Source organism: Symphodus melops (genome assembly GCF_947650265.1).
Source record: "Symphodus melops genome assembly, chromosome: 5".
In the NCBI taxonomy this organism is placed as follows: Eukaryota; Metazoa; Chordata; class Actinopteri; order Labriformes; family Labridae; genus Symphodus; species Symphodus melops.
The window spans coordinates 13,846,789-13,863,608 of NC_136695.1; the positions used below are offsets into that span (position 1 = coordinate 13,846,789).

Sequence of the window (16,820 nt, forward strand, 5' to 3'; positions counted from 1 at the left end):
ATTAACTTAAATTCAATGAAGAAAAAATAATAAAACCAAACCGTACTGCAAGGAAAAATAGATTCATTTATTTTTGGCCCAACTAAGTGTAGTTTGTATTTTGCCTTGAGGATTTGTTTGTTCTGTGAAGCCTCATTTGTGAATGTTTGATTATTTCAGAGGTGAACCATATCCCTCCAATTAGCAGCACTCTCCTTTTGAGTTCTTGTATAAACAGTATGTTTTCTTTTTCCACTCACAAAGATGGGCTTTTGACGTTTGAATCTCATCTCATATCTATTATCCAATGTGAGATTCGATCGTTTAAACTTCAAACGTAAACGTTCCAGCTCATCTTTGAAAATGAACATGAGATCCAGAAGTTTCATTACATGACTTAAGTTGAATATGAAAACAGATTCTTAATAGTCTGTTAAAGAACACTCTAACTCTGGAGTTTATTTAAACAAGGATTCCTTTGCAGATCAATAACCATCTTAATATCATGCTTCTAAGCTTAGTTACCTTGCAAAATTTGAATTTCATGGTTAGGTCTCGCCTCTGTCTGGAAGGATTTCCATAACTAGTCGATGGTAAATTTGATTTCATAGAAACGACATTCAGTCACCTCTGTTTATCTGCCAAGGGCTTTTATAGCTCTAGTGTATGTGTTTATATAATACTAACAGCGACATATGCATATTGGTTGCCACAGAATATGTCAGGAGGCAAGACAGGAGCCCTGACAGATTGCAGTAATAAATCTGAGCTGTTACAAGATGGACAGAGAACGAGTGAGAAAGAGAGACTGTGGAGACGGCGAGAGGTAAAAGGAGTGAGTCTAACCACGAGAAGCAGGCACATAGATCTGGGCTGAATGCAAAAGCCTCAGAGTGAACAAGTTAGATGGAGAGAGTGATAATGAGTAAGAGAATTATAATGAGCCAGACAGAGGATGAGACGAAAGGGAGAGAGAAGCAGTGCTTGCTGAGAATGATCATAAAAACGTTGACCCTCGGGGCTGATTGTTGACTCATCTGTGATGTTCGCTGGAGAGTTAGATTATGCTCGCAGCCACCTGAGTACATGACATGCTACATCCCACACAAAAGCCATTATCTTGCGCTTCTGTGTCCACTTAACGTACACACTATCCCCAATGTGATTAGCCATACTCTGAACTCTTCTTAGGCTCTGCTATATTGTAGAATGTCTTTTTGAGTTGGGCTCAACAGGTACACGTTTCATTGAATGTCTTACTTGTGAATGTGTTAAGTTCGACCCTATGTCTAATATGAGGGTGCCAACCATTCACATGAATTGACTTCACTGCAATTTTCAAATTCTCAGTTTTCCAATTGATAACATTTTTGTGCTAGTTCACCTTGGAGTCTTTTGCTCACTTTTTCAATTTGAAAAAATATGATAAAGACCCAAACAAAAGATAAAAACAAAAACGGGGGGGGGGGGGGGGGGAGCTCAGCTAAGACGTAGTAAAAATGTAAAAACTCTTTATATATGTCCTAGCTCTCATCCTCTGCCCCCCCTCTCTTTTGAAGTGACCGGTACTTACAGCTTTCCATCCACGGACAGGAGTTTCTACCCAAGATAGAAGCCTAATGGACTGGATGCAGCTTGTGCCAAGGTGCAGCCACATACTCCCAGCCAAAACGGGGCTGATGCAATTTCACTGTGATAATGGGTCATTAAAAATATATGTGTCATACAATCCCTCAGGTTTCTGTAAATGAGGCTTGTGTATGCTGTCACAGCCCAGAATCTCAGAAGGCCTATGCCGCCACAAAGCAAAGATGACAGTTAGCTCTTCCATAATTCATAGCCAGAAGGACAAACATATGCTGCCATTTTCCTTACCTTTTGCTGTTGCCTGTGTTGTGAGTGTCTCTAACACCCTATCTGGGCTTTGTGCATGATTTGCCTTCTGGCACATGTAGCTGATGCAGTGGCTATATGCATCTTGCATTAAATGTTAGTTACATAAGTGGAATTTTTTATCAAAAACAGTGGCTGTTTACTCGACTATGTGTACCTAGATAGATAGATAGATAGATAGATAGATAGATACTTTATTGATCCCGAGGGAAATTCAAGGCATCCAGTAGCAGTATACAGACAGGCAGGACACAAGACATTAGTTACAATACACACCCGCTGTCCCCCCTCCCCTCTGTATACAAATCCCCCAAACAAGATTTAGCAGCCCCTATGTGACTAAGAATAAACATAATTATATGTTAAACCTCTGCAGTTAGCATTAGCAATTAGACTTAAAACTAATATAGCATAATGTACATAACCTGTGAGGAGAGAAAAACATGTGTGCTGGTTAAAAGAGACCTGTAAACAGTTAAAGAGCCTTAGAAACAAAGTGCTGACCTTCTAGAAACTAGTTACATGTGCATGTACAGAGGTGTTTGAGCTTATGCCAGAGGTGAGTACAGTCGTTAAACAGTCAATGCAGGAATGTAAATTGGCTCACCAACTTAAAGGAGCAGTGATTTGCATTAAGTGTCCTAGACAATATGGTGAAACCAGGAGTGGTTAGGGTAATTATCGTTAAGTACCCAACTATTGAGGGGCAGATTAGCATTAAGTGTTGGAGACAATAGAGTGAAACTTGACCTAATTAGGGTGATCATGTCAACCCTTACAGATGTAGCATAACACAACAGTAGGATGAAACCAGACATGAATTAGGGTGATTATCTTTAAAGTGACCAGTGCTCAGTAAAGTGACTATCAATATGCATTAAAGTGTCCAACTGGGGGCTGACTCTGAGGTCAGCAGTGCAGGTGAGGAGTGAGAAAAAAGTGAAAAAAGAGTCCAGGGATCACCGTGCGCTTCCTCCCTGCCGTGACAGTGAAGTGTTATACAGTCTTATTGCCAGGGGGACGAAAGAGTTCTTGAGTCTGTCCGTGGAGCACGACTGTGACAGCAGTCTTTCGCTGAACATGCTCCTCTGCCCGGTGAAGGTGCTGTGCAGAGGGTGTTGTGTGTTGTCCATGATGGAGAGCATTTTGTCCAGAGACCTCCTCTCTACCACTGTCACCAGTGAGTCCAGCTCTGTACCCACCACAGAGCCGGCCCTCCTCACCAGTCTGTCCAGGCGTGCTGCGTCCCTCTTCTTGCAGCTTCCTCCCCAGCACACCACTGCGTAGAGGAGGACGCTGGACACCACAGACTGGTAGAACATCTGCAGCAGCTTTTTGCAGATGTTGAAGGACCCCAGCCTTCTCAGGAAGTACAGACGGCTCTGTCCCTTCCTGCAGGTAGTGTCCATGTTAGGCGACCAGTCCAGCTTGTCATCCAGCTGCAGCCCCAGGTACCCGTAGGTCCTGACCACCTCCACGTCGACCCCGCCGATGGAAACAGGTTCAGGATGTGGTTTCTTCCTTCGGAAGTCCACCACCATCTCCTTGGTCTTGGAGGTGTTTAGCTGCAGATGGTTGGCACTGCACCACATCACAAAGTCCTCGATCAGGCTCCTGTACTCCTCCTCCTGTCCATCCCTGACACAAGCAACTATCGCAGTGTCGTCCGAGTATTTCTGCATGTGGCAGAGCTCAGAGTTATACTGGAAGTCCGAGGTGTACAGGGTGAACAGGACGGGGGAGAGCACGGTCCCCTGTGGTGCTCCGGTGCTGCTGACCACAGTGTCAGATGTGCAGTCCTTCAGTCTGACGTATTGTGGTCTCTCTGTGAGGTAGTCCGTGATCCACCTCACCAGGTGCGAGTCCACCCTCATCTCGGTCAGCTTGTCTCTCAGTAGGAGGGGATGGATGGTGTCGAAAGCGCTTGAGAAATCAAAGAACATGATTCTCATCACGCTGCTCCCTTTGTCCAGATGAGAGTAAGCCCTGTGTAGAAGATAGAGGATGGCATCGTCCACGCCCACCTTTGCCTGGTATGCAAACTGCAGGGGATCCTGTGCGTGTTGTACCTGGGGTCTGAGGTGTTGGAGCAGCAGCCGTTCGAAGGTCTTCATAACGTGGGATGTCAGAGCGATTGGTCTGAAGTCGCCTGGCTCACTGGGGTTCTTCTTCTTGGGGACAGGGGTGAGGCACGAGGTCTTCCAGAGCACAGGAACCTTCCCGAGCCGCAGGCTCATGTTGAAGATGTGCTGAAGTGGCTCCCCCAGCTCAGCAGAGCAGGCCTTTAGCATCCTGGGACACACCTTGTCTGGGCCTGCTGCCTTCCTGGGGCGGAGTCTCTTCAGCTCCTTGCTCACCTGGTCTCTGGTGATGGTGGAGGGGAGGGGGGATGGATTGTCACCGGAGGTTGTATCTGTTCTGGTGGAGGTGTTGGGGGGAGTGAGAGGGGGGGAGGGGGTGTGTAGAGGGGTGCTGGGGGGGGGAGGAGGGGTGCTGGGGGGGGAGGAGTGAGAGGGGGGGAGGGGGTGTGTGGAGGGGGGGCGGGGGTGAGTAGAGGGGTGCTGGGGGGACAGGCACTGGCTGCAGCGACGGGGCTGTCGAACCTGTTAACTCATTCTCCGCCATTGACGGAATATTCCGTCATTTGGAACCCAACCGTTCCCCGCCATTGACGGAATATTCCGTCAATTGGTGTTTTCAGTGTAATACGATAGGGGGCGCTCTGGCGGACATTGTGAAAAAGTTACAGGACTGTGGGGTCAAAAACCAACAAACAAGACCACCCGCGGGAAAGTGGAGAGAAAAAAAATAAACATTTTCTTAGTCCTTATTTTCCAGCGGGCGGAGTTCTATCAGTCTGTATGTGAGTTTGACGCGCGTCAAAAAGTCAACATTAGCCGTATAGATATGAGATAAAAGCTCTTGAACAGTACAAACATGCCGGCGCCAGCAAGGAGATATTCGGCTGCGGAAACTACAGAGTTAATTATCGATACAGACTCTGATAATTCATTTTTTGACCTCCGTGAAACTGATCTGGATGAAGACAGCAGCGGCGACAGTGAATGGAGGGATTCAGGACGTGTCAGAGGTAAGATATGATCACGTTATTTTTTGATTCACCATGATAGCATATGCATCTGATAATTCATGAGATAACGTGACGTCGAAATAACATATCTCTCAGTTTTGTACATAAACTATGTACAAAACGAATTTTTGACGGACATTTTATTGTAATTTCCAGACACAGAGTCCAGGTCTCCAAGGTCCAGACATACACGTAGGTGCAAGAGGTGAGTCATGATAACATATTTTATTTAGTTTGATAGTATGTTACTTGGATTGTATGATTATTAGATACTACAAGACAAGAGCATCTGCTAACTTGTGAGAGAAGATAAAAAAAGAAATAATTTAGCTTTCATTTTGTACACAAACTATTTACCAAATGAATATTTGTTTGACATTTTACTGTCATTTTACACACAGAGTCCAGGGATTCAAGGCCCAGGTGTCCTTTATACAGACCTACCCAAGGTGAAAAAGGTAAGATGTGATATGAAGAGGCCGAAAAATAACGTTTCTCTCTTTGTGCACATCACACTGTTGAATAAAAAAAATGTCTTTCTAATTATTTACAGGTCGAACACAGCAAAGAGGCAGAGGTCGGACCTGTGGATCTTATGGGTGTGGTGGAGGTCAAGTACCTGGTGACCAAGCAAGAGGGTCTGTAAACCAGCCAGGTGCAGGTCCTGGTCCAGGTAATCTGATGTGGAAAGAAATGAACTGGCAGCCAAAAGACTTTCCTTTTCACTGAGAATCCTGGACCTCTAAATGATGCTGCTGCTCTTGATCATATCATTCGTAAGCCTGACCTTGAAATGTACTGGTCTACAGATGACATTTTGGTCACCCCCTACTTCAACAAGGTCATGTCCCGCAACCGGTTTGAAATCATATGGAGATTTCTACACTCCAATGATTATGAATCAAGGCCAGCAAATAGCACTGACAGGTTGTACAAAGTCCGCCCTGTCTTATATTACCTTATATCTAAATTCAGTCAAATGTATCAACCTAACACCAACATTTGCATTAATGAGGGTATGCTTCTGTGGTGTGGACGGCGAGCGTTCAGGGTGTACGATCCCCAAAAACCTGTCAAATATGGGTTCAAATCCTACATCCTTTGTGATTCTGACACAGAGTACTGTTACAACATGAAACCCTATTGCGGAGAAGGCACTTCCCTGGAAGACACAGCTGTCTCTCTTCTTGATCAGGTTTTTGTTCAACTAATGTTTTATTATTGAAAATAATAATGATATTTAAGTGTTTGTAAAAACAAAGTATTTCTGAGTGTATAAGAGAAGAAAAATGTATAATATAGTTTGTAAATGTTGTAGTGCTACACTATTCAAAGAAAATTAATAATTTTATGTAATCATTTTTATTTATTTTAGTTATTTATTTTAAAATATAACTGTAGTTGGCAAATGAAAGTAAAAAGAATCCAAATGTAAACTCAAAATCACTTTTTTTTCTTGAAAATAAGTGTGTTTTACAAAAGTGCTGTTTTCTCAGCTTTTTGTCCGGAATGTGGTTTTTTTGTGAAAATGGCCGATATTCAAGTGCTGATAAAAAAAGATTGAATGAAGTTTGAATAAAATAGTTTTTTGTATATGAAAGCAGAGGCTCTGATCTTTCTTTTGATGTATTCAATATTTACATATTCAAAGAACAAAATATTCTGTGAGTCTTGAAAGATTGGTGAAAATGGTGAAAAAGGCTGGCGCTGGCTGGCAAACATTCTAGAATTCTCTGGCGGGGAAAGAGTTAAAAAACAAGTTGAGCTGGTTTGCTCTCTCAGGGTCCCCGTCTTCTGCGTTGTTGTTTTTCTTTTTGCAGCCTGTGATGGTCTTCATGCCCTCCCAGACCTCTCTCATGTTATTCCGCTGAAGCTTCTGTTCTACCTTCCTTCTGTAATCCTCCTTTGCCTCTCGGAGTCTGACCTTGAGTTCCCCCTGCACCCGCTTCAGCTCTGCCTGGTCTCCCTCCTTGAATGCCCTTTTCTTCCTGTTAAGGATCTCCTTGACATCGCTGGTGATCCAGGGCTTGTTGTTCGGGAAGCGCACAGTTTTAGTGGGAACCACAACGTCCATGCAGAAGTTCATGTAGTCAGTTGTGCAGTGTGTGACCCCCTCAATGTCATCACCATGGGTCTCTTGTAGGGCACTCCAGTCAGTGGTCTCAAAACAGTCTCTGAGGGCCTCCTCTGCCTCGGGAGACCACTTTCTGAAGGTGCGTGTAGTTATCGGTTGTCTCTGGATCATAGTTTTGTACTGTGGCTTGAGTAGGACCAGGTTGTGGTCGGACTTACCCAGAGGTGGTAACGGGGTGGCAGTGTAGGCGTCCTTCACGTTTGCATACAGGAGGTCTATTGTCCTGTTCTTCCTGGTGGGACAGCTTACAAACTGGTGAAAGTCCGGTAGTGTGGAGTTCAGAGTAACATGGTTAAAGTCCCCTGAGATGGCGATGAAAGCATCCGGGTGCAGCGTTTGTAATCTTGAGGTGGTCGCGTGGATGACGTCACACGCAGTTTCGGCGTGTGCCCGGGGAGGAACGTAGACACAGAGCACGATCGCGTGAGAGAATTCCCTCGGCATGTAGTAAGGACGGAGACCCACCGCCAGCAGCTCGATGTCTTTGCTGCACGTTGCCTCCTTCACAGTAACATGTCCATGGTGGCACCATCTGTTGTTAATAAACAGCGCGAGTCCTCCTCCTTTCCGTTTGCCGCTGCGTTTCGTGTCTCTGTCCGCTCTCACTGTAGTAAAGCCCGGTAGATCCACGTTAGCGTCCGGGGTGTTTTGAGTCAGCCAGGTTTCTGTGAGGCACATTAAACTGCACTCTCTAAATGTCCGGTTGTTCCTCACAAGAGCAGCCAGCTCGTCTGTCTTGTTGGTTAGACAGTTTACGTTCCCCATAACTATCACCGGTACCGAGGGCTTGTACCTCCATCGCTTAGCCGCGAGCTTAGCCCTTACCAGGGCCCCCGCTCTACAGCCTCTATACCGCCGCCTCAGCTCCTCTGGTATCGGGTGAACGATGCCGGCTTGTCCCGCTGACCGGAGCGAGAGCAGCGTTTCACTTGAATAAGAGAGTTTTCCGCTGCTATTTCCACGAAGGCACGAAAAAGTATCCATAGGATACATAAAGTTATACACTGAAGGTGTACTATAAGAACTATATAGTATAGTACTATAAAAACTATAAACGTAGAAGTTGGCACAGAGCCACAATAAACGAATAACATATCAGACAAGTACGACAGGGACGTAGCTACTGAATGTGCGGCCACTCACGTCGGCGCACAGGTGAGAAGAGAATTTCTTTTGTCTTCTCTTTTAATCGAAGCCCGTCATGTAGCTTGACTGACCATGAATGGACTTTGATGGTAGCAGAGCAAAGGGTTTTGAACCTATGACCAGTTTACAGACACAAGTATATGAGTAAAACAGCGTCAGCATAAATGGGTCATCACTTGAATTCTTTGACAGGGAAAGCTTGACTTTAACAGAACAAAAAAAAAAAAAGTCTGAATGGAAATATTTTATTTTTTTAATTTGTTTTAACAAATGCTCAACAAACATTAGATTAAATTTTTTGGGCGTTTATGTTTTCATTAACAAGACAGCTAAGGAGTGGCAGGAAATGTATGGAGAATAGAGTGAGGGGACTGGGGACATGCATCAAAGGGCCACGGCTGGGATTCAATTCAAACCCTGATATACAGACTAAGCCATCCCTGATCCCCCAACAAAATGTTCTTGAGTGTGACACTATAAAGCAGACATTAAACCCTATTGACCTTAATAAAGCAAGGCATTTTGACTTTTCATTGCAGAAAAGTACAAAAAAGAACTGCAAACATTTATGATGGCACTACGCCATAAACAGGACAGACCATAAAAGTTCCTGTGGAAAGAGATGAATTTTCATACAAACCTTTTGATGAGTCCCTGAGGATCAAATGCTGGGCAGGTAGCTTATCAGAGGAGTAATAACCTAATAGGAAGCAAGTGTCGGGAGCTGGATACTTTTCAAAGGTCACTTGATGGCAGATGAACTGTATTTTAATGTTAAAAAGAAAGATAATAACAGATTGTCACAGGTCGATTAAGGTGAATTTGTGAATGATGCATATATCTTGAACACATCTACAAATTGGCTGAAGTAGCCAAGTTGGCAAATCCATAAAGATGTACAGAAGTGTGATTGAAGCAGTTTTCTTCTGGAATAATCAAAGTTGTTGGACCTATTTGAAAACGCCAAGATGTTTATTGCTTGATATAACACAAAATACCTTTAAGCGCGTTCAGACAGTGGCAAGGGCACAGAGAAAGAGAGAAGACGTGCAGAGGCAGTCAGGTTTCACTGATTAGCTTCCACATGATACCTAAGAACTAGAGCCGCTTATCTCACCTTAATACTCCATTTTAGATTAAAACTGAACAAAAACTGCTCTATCAACGAGGAGAACTGATGTGCTGGCAAAGTTCTGTGGTGCAGAGTATAATTTAAATCCAATAATACCACGACTGTATGTTAACACATACTCTTAGCACCTTGGAAGTCTAAGTCTAGTTTTCCATCAGGACAGCAGTGTCATATGTGATGAATAAAACATGTTTTTTTTTTGTTTTTTTCTGTGAGCCTCATCTCATGAAGATGTTTTTGGAAGGATATTTCACTTGCTTAGGTAATGGTTTCTTTTTAGCTTGCAGTTGCCTCACCTCACTGGAGCTTTGGCTGTGCCTCTGTGATAAGTGGGACACTGAAATCAAAAGTCCAATTTGGTTTGGAACAAATTGTGCAGGACTGACTTCTGACTCAGTGGTGCACACACTTTTCAACTAACATTGTCATGGTGATTCATAGCTTTTGATATTCCATATATCTACCATATCAGGAAAAAGATGTGATTATCCACCTGTCTAATGCTATGTGCTGGATTAACACATTTTAAGTAAATTCTGTTGATGCTCAGTTTTTTATATGTTGACTGAATAAACTAAATTGTTAAAATCAAAACCTTCTAGAAATCTTAAAGAACCCAGTTGCTATCATTTAATTAACAACATTAACTTTTTTAGATATTGCATTTCATCCAACATCTCAACCTCTTGAGGCAGATGTAACCCAACAGTATTTTTTTTTTAAATCAGTGTACATGGAGGCAAGATTACACTTTAAAAAGTCCTCAACAATGCATTATGGAACTTTTCTTCCTGCCAAGTGTAAACCACACACAAGTGATCCACTTGGCCATTCGCATTCATTCTGCAAAAGACAGATCAAATAGCAGAGGGAGGACAGACAGGGAGAGTGCGAAAGAGCCTCTCTCTAAGATTATGCCGTTTTTCTTCCCCTGCTGTATTGTAACGATCCTATCTGCAGCACATGCCCTTGTTTTTGACAGGGAAAGCACTCCATCCCAAAAGCAGAGGATGATAAAGAAGTGAGATGGAAACTAAAAAGAGCAGACAAAGTCATTAATTCTATCTATTCCCACTGGGAAAAACACATTTTCCATGAGGAGGTACATTGTTGAAAAAAAATAATGAAAAGTTGGTGATTACAAAAGCAAAAGCATACACACTAATCAGTCTCATTTTTCAGTTTGAAAGTGTTAGAACTGGTTGATAATCCACATGCTATTAGGGGTGGAGGACATTGAATAAAGTACAAAAACATGCTTTAAGGAGGAAGCAGAAATAAGAGATAAGAAAGACTGCAAAAATATCAGCAATTAACCTGTTTGATGTTGTCACAATGCCCCTCTTCAAAAAACAGGTATGTTCCTCGTTAGGAAAGTTTATACACTAAAGTATTATATTATTGCATGTGAAAGACGTGGACAATCACAGCTTTGTCATGTGTGCTGTCATTGCTGAGCAAAGTGTCACATGTATTTGTTCACTAAACGTTTGAATCATTTAGGGCTTCATACTGAACATTTAGAATAAATAAGCATGTCAGATCTAAATGTTAAGCATAAATCCAACACGATTTATCATAGAAGAAGCACTTCTAATGTAGACATGTTTTCATTAGTGAAGAAGAATAAGAAAACCAGGAACAGAAATTGAAGTGTTCTGTGGAATTGTTTCGCACACTACAGTTGGTTTCTTCTAGTGTAGCAGCGTGAAGTTTTTTTTTCTGCACACATTACTCCTTTAATTCTGTCCGTGCACTACTTAGACACCGCAACATACTTAGACACTGTTACTGACCAGGTGCATCCATTTATTGTCACAGTCTACACTTTTACAAATAGATACTTTATAACAGGCTTGTCAAAAAAGCACTCATCACCCCCAAAATGGTTCCAGGAAAATGACAGTGATCCTAATTTACTTCCCTTCCCTGCACTTTCTCCAGGTCCCTGCCCAGAAGAGCCCCTTTGAGATGTGGTGCCAAGGGATTTTTCACAGTGTGAATGTGCTGGAAAATAGCTGCAGGAAGTGTGTGTATTGAGTCAGAATGAACCAAGAAGTGAGGATCCAACACTTTGCTAAATAAATTCCTTCAAGAATCTGGGCTCTTTTGAAGCACAAGATTCTTGTGCAACTCTTACGAGCTATATTTTTCAAAGTGAAGTGAACGATGAAGTGTTGACTGCATGTGAGTGTGCTCTTATTGCAGCACCTTCATTATCTTTAAATTACTCTAATGTATGACCCCCAAGAGTGATTACTTAAAACACATGATTCATTTAAATAGTCCCTTGCACCCATTAATATGTGATAGAAGCCGCTAAGGACAGTAGAAGCACCACAGCCTCTTAACGCATTTTTTCAAAACTGTGTTCATTCTCACACAACAGTGGAACAGTGTAATTGTTTATGTTTGCGTTATTTAAGTCTAGCAGGCATACAGGTATGACATACAGAAATGCAAAGTTAAATCTAATAGTTGGAGGTATACCGTGAAGGTGTCTTAACTGATTTCAGATAAATCTCAGTGAAGATAAAGGAATGAAAATGTGTCCGTAACAGCACCATGACTAAGCCCAGAGGACAAAAGATTCATCATAGGCCTGCATAAATTAGGGAACAAGTTTACAATGATTTATTGACTTAATATCTCGTGATTACAGCAAAGGAGCAGATTGGAGTCATGCATGGCTGGCTTTGGATTAGAGGCAGAAATGAGGGACACTGTACTTGTGCTAGTGTGTATGCATGTGCCAATGCATAAGGTTTGTGTGTGTGTTGTCACCAAGCAGGGGGGGGGGGTGCAACCATAACATAGCACGCTGTTGGTATGCTAATAGGACAGCAGTGAGCTGTCCCTAAGGGTAAAATCATCTCTTATTCAGACCCTGGCTCAGCCATAGGAATTCTCACTATTCCGTAGTTGAAGAAACAGGTCTGCCTGTGCTGCTTCCGTGTGAAAACACCTTATAATGTGTGTACATGATTGGGTATGCGTATGGATTTTTATCTTTTCTTCTTTTTTAATTGCTTGGCAGAGTGTTGGGGTTGTTTCTTTGCTTGCTTTGTATTTTCCATTAGTTCTGTATCAGACAGAAGAACCTTTACTATATGAGAACACACACGTGATGTTGCACATACTGTACCACCACGTCTGGTGCCTAAGTCACGTTTTAAGTCCTGTTATTTATTCAACTGGTGGTTCAGTGCAACCATCTCTTGGGACATAAGTTTCAACATTTTCTGAAGTGACTTTAGGGGCTGTTGAATCTCTTTTTTTTTTTTTTACTTCTTTACTCTACCTCTCATTCCCTCTTGCTGCGGCTGTTTTAGTTATGTGATATATATCGATTTTAAAGTGGTGTTCTATGAGATAGCATGCCGGAGAAGATTTGCACGGCTACGTAGTGGAGATGACAAGATGCTGCTCCATAATTCATAGCCAGAAGGACAAACATATGCTGCCATTTTTTTGGTTTTACCTTTAGCAATTCCCACTGTTAGCACTGATTTTTTTCACCTTTCAGGTGGACCTTGTGTGTTTCTGCCATTAGAAGAAAGCGAAAGACATTTGTGAAAGCTATAACTGGTCACAAGACACCTTGTCTTGTATTTAGCTGTTTGTATGATCACTACTCTTCTCAATGTGAAGGATTTAATGAAGAAGTTTAGCATTTCTTCATTTCTATCTTTTTAGTACATGGGGTCTGTGACTCTCACAATCACACAGGATCTAAAGTGATGATCGTTTTTTACATCCCTCTTCAAATACAGTGATCTGTTTTGAGACCTCTCCTGTTTGATGCCTTATTTTTTGCCATGGTTCTTTACATGCGGCTGGCTGATATCAATTAGAGTTGTGAATCAGAGTAACTGAAAAACATACAGTGATTGTGTTACCATATTACCAATTACCATACTTCAAGACTGATCATCTCTGATGAACTGAAAAATGTGAAATGCACAGGTGCAGGATTCATGTGTTTATTCATTACAAGTGTCACGTTCACCTCTTATCAGATTCATCCGTCAAATGTGTCTTGTCTATCTATCTGTGTAGTGTCATAATTTGAATACAGTATAGCAATAGCTACTGTATTGACGTTTTGGTCCCCTAATGTCTTTCAGTAATGTGACTGTTGGATTGAATGTTAAGGAAAACACGATTCAGAAAGCCTGCTCCACTCACAGCTCATGCTTTTGTAAAAATAGAATGCTATTGCATCATGTGAATTACTTCAAAAACTAGTATTATTTTTTGTTGGGCTATTTTCATAAAACTTGCCGCTGATGAAGAGCGTAAACAGTGCAGACACATGCAGGGAGAAAGACACAGAAAGCACATTGCGAGCTTGTGTGTGCAGCACAGGATCTGAGTTGTAGGTGAGTGTGTCTTGGGTAGGTGGAAAAAAGACAAATGGGATGAATGAGGAGATTTAAGTAGTTGGTGAGTAAAAACCAAAATAAGTTAGAACAAAGGTCAAGTCAAGCTAGAGAATATTGCTTGTTGAAGCCAAACATAGTTAAGTAGTTAAGCTGAAAATGTTATTTCTCACAGATTAAACCCATTTGTCAAAAACAGAAAGGTGTTTTATACTTTTTTCGGTCCATGATTCAGCAATAATGGTATTAAATGAAACTGTTAATCTCTGAAATGAATTGTTTCAAACCACTTGATACACATTCAAACGCAGCCAATTCAATGTTCTTGTAATATGTAAACAAGACTAGTTTTTACATTTCTTTTAATAACATCCTCTTGCCCTATATCAAACACCTGTAACATGGTTTTGCAGCTGAATCGAAGCCTGGGATGCATACATGCCTGTTTCCATATACCAGGATTAGTAAGTGTTACTTTGGTGATGTGATGGAGATGCTGTTACTCTATGATAAGAAAACATCAAATGTTTCAGCTCGGCACTCCACTTGATGCTCCACGCAAGAAAAAAATAGACATGTTGTGGTAACAGGCTTCATGTTCATCTTCATGACAGTGAAGAGTAGAGAGAGGAAGAGGTGGTGTTTCAGCCACACACACACACACACACACACACACACACACACACACACAAACACACACAGTATCACTTGAGTACAAATCCAGTTGACCATGTCTGTCCACAAAAACAAGAGTCTGCAGTGCTCAAAAGTTGAAACCAAGTATGGTGATGGTGGTCTTTGGTGGGAAACCCAAAGATTCAAGAAGAGAAAGTTGTTCAGCAGTTATCAGCTGGGTAAGAGCCCATTGCCTTCTTCAGGTTGGGTTGTTACCCAGGTTTTGGATGCCTTGCCTAGTTTTAAAAAAAGCAATGTTTTGATGTTAATCAACAAAGTCCAGATGTCTCTGACATCTTCCCCTCCCTCTATTTCTTTGTTACAGCCTGTAAGTGTCTGCTCATGACAGTCGTCCTCAGGGTTATGGTTTTTAAAGTTGCCCATACAGAGCAACTCCTAATTAAAAAAGTTTAAATGACGGTTATCGCAACAGGTGAGCTTTGTGGAGGGACGGAGCGAAAATACGAGAGTGCAGTAAAACATCAGCAACAACAAGACAACATGGTTTAAACAACAGTATTAGTTGCATAATAAGAACGAGTGAAGAGTGGATGTCTGTCTCTCTCTCTGGTCACCTGAAGAACACACAGATCATCCATAAGTTCATTGGCCTTAAATGGTGATCCTTTATGACAAATAAAGAACAATATGAAAAAGAGCTGCACCTACTTTAATGGCTGTAAATATACCTTGACAGCCTGTCTAGCTATAGTCTATGTGTGGGAAGTACTGTGCATTACATGTTCTTCATAGACACACATTATATCATGTCTGTGTGCCCCCGTGGGATGGCTCCAAACTTAGAGAGGCACTGCCTTACAGGGCCAATAAACCCCCAGTGAATGGACTCAGTCGTTTCATTTCCACAAAGTCCACCTTGATTTGTTTTGACAAACCTGCTTCTTTCTCTCTTTGCAGTGCTGTTCGGTCAGTTTGTGGTTTTCCAGACTTTGTACACCGACGTCGTTGAGATCTATGACGGATCCTCCACTGATGCAGCACTTCTCTCCTCCATATATGGATCACATTCAGGTATTTTATTAACTCTGGAACTATTCAGTTATTCAGTTTATTTATGTTACTATGTCAACCGCTGGAGTACGTGCGTCACCTTCAAGAAAGATCCATCTCTCTGTTGAATTCTAATCAAACAGCTACAATATATCTCCAAGAAACATAACAAAAAAATCTAAATACTTAACAGGTTTCTCTGTCAAGATGGAATATAGTATTTTCCTTCTTCTTTTCTATCATGGAGATAAATGAAAACTAATGATGATACATAAAACATTATGATTACAATACATAAACTCCTGAGCTCCTTATGAAACAAAGTAAACTAGTCATTGTAAATTGTTGTCACTCTTTCCTGATTGCCCGAGGACACGTTTTTAAGACATGAAAATGAATCACATCTAATCTGTTATTAAAGCGATATACGTTTGATCAGTGTACTTTAAATGATTATGTCTAATTTGTTGTATCTAACAGAGCTGTGTTGATGATATGCCAATGTCAATTTTAACTGTTGTTTAAATGTTAACTTGGGTTAAAAGTTTAACTAAATAAATAGATAATGTCTCCTTTTAATATTGACATCCAGGCGAGACACTCCCTTTGAGTTCAGGAAACAAGATAACGCTCAAATTTACCACAAACGGAACAGAAACGGCCAAAGGATTTCATTTTGTTTACCAAGGTAAGGCTGATTTTTCTGATATTCATCCAGAATCTTTTTGTTGAAACTAATTTGTTGCATTGGGTGAATTAACTTGCCTTTTAAAACACATACTTTAGCCTTTCAGTCACCATATAAAGGACTATTCAGCAGATTGTCACTGGCTGTGGCTGGGTACGGCTGAGCAGAGCAGGAGGCTGTGGAGTCAAACAGCCTATCCTGGCAAAGCAGACGAGAGTGACTAATGACGTGCGAGGAGATTCACAAGGGCTTTACCATTTCTCTCTGCCTCCTTTGTCTTGCCATCTCTCTTTCTCCCTGTTGTTTTTCTGCCTAGCCTGCCCACAACCGCTCTTTGTCATTGTCTTTCTTCTTCTAACGCTTCTTTCCTACCTTCTTATCCCCAGCTGTCCCCCGGACAAGCGCCACTCAGTGTAGCTCGGTCCCTGAGCCCCGCTTCGGGAAGCGGATAGGGAACGACTTTGGCACTGGTATGGCCGTACTCTTTGAATGCAATCCAGGCTACACTCTGCACGGCTCCAACGCCATCAGGTGTGAGGCCGTGGCCAATGCCCTGGCTCAGTGGAACGGCACTGTGCCCACATGTGTTGGTAAGCGTGCTCGTCCTCCAACCCCTCGACACACCTTCCACACACGACTTCCAATACACACATACGCTCCCAGGCATCCAAAAAGAAGGAGCAGGTGCA

The 16,820-nt window shown here is 42.1% G+C and overlaps 2 protein-coding genes across 4 annotated transcripts in view; both read left to right on the plus strand.

Annotated features, from left to right (window-relative positions):
* Window positions 1-16,820, plus strand: part of LOC306823539 (CUB and sushi domain-containing protein 3-like) — a 218,788-nt gene that overhangs the window by 112,860 nt on the left and 89,108 nt on the right. For all 3 annotated transcript variants that reach the window (XM_079343128.1, XM_079343130.1, XM_079343129.1), the window contains exons 32-34: window positions 15,351-15,464; window positions 16,036-16,131; window positions 16,518-16,721. In XM_079343128.1, the coding sequence (XP_079199254.1) occupies window positions 15,351-15,464; window positions 16,036-16,131; window positions 16,518-16,721 (414 nt within the window). The remainder of the gene's footprint in view (window positions 1-15,350; window positions 15,465-16,035; window positions 16,132-16,517; window positions 16,722-16,820) is intronic.
* Window positions 4,710-5,951, plus strand: LOC306823541 (uncharacterized protein). The gene is made up of 4 exons (XM_079343132.1): window positions 4,710-4,963; window positions 5,120-5,168; window positions 5,365-5,421; window positions 5,517-5,951. Exons 1-4 carry the CDS (start codon window positions 4,913-4,915, stop codon window positions 5,690-5,692), a joined length of 333 nt encoding a protein of 110 aa, XP_079199258.1. The 5' UTR covers window positions 4,710-4,912; the 3' UTR covers window positions 5,693-5,951.

Coding starts and splice junctions, on each gene's coding strand:
- LOC306823541 (XM_079343132.1), top strand. CDS start 4,913: ATGAAGACAGCAGCGGCGACAGTGAATGGAGGGATTCAGGACGTGTCA. Junction 4,964..5,119: donor GGATTCAGGACGTGTCAGAG/GTAAGATATGAT, acceptor TGTAATTTCCAG/ACACAGAGTCCAGGTCTCCA. Junction 5,422..5,516: donor ACCTACCCAAGGTGAAAAAG/GTAAGATGTGAT, acceptor AATTATTTACAG/GTCGAACACAGCAAAGAGGC.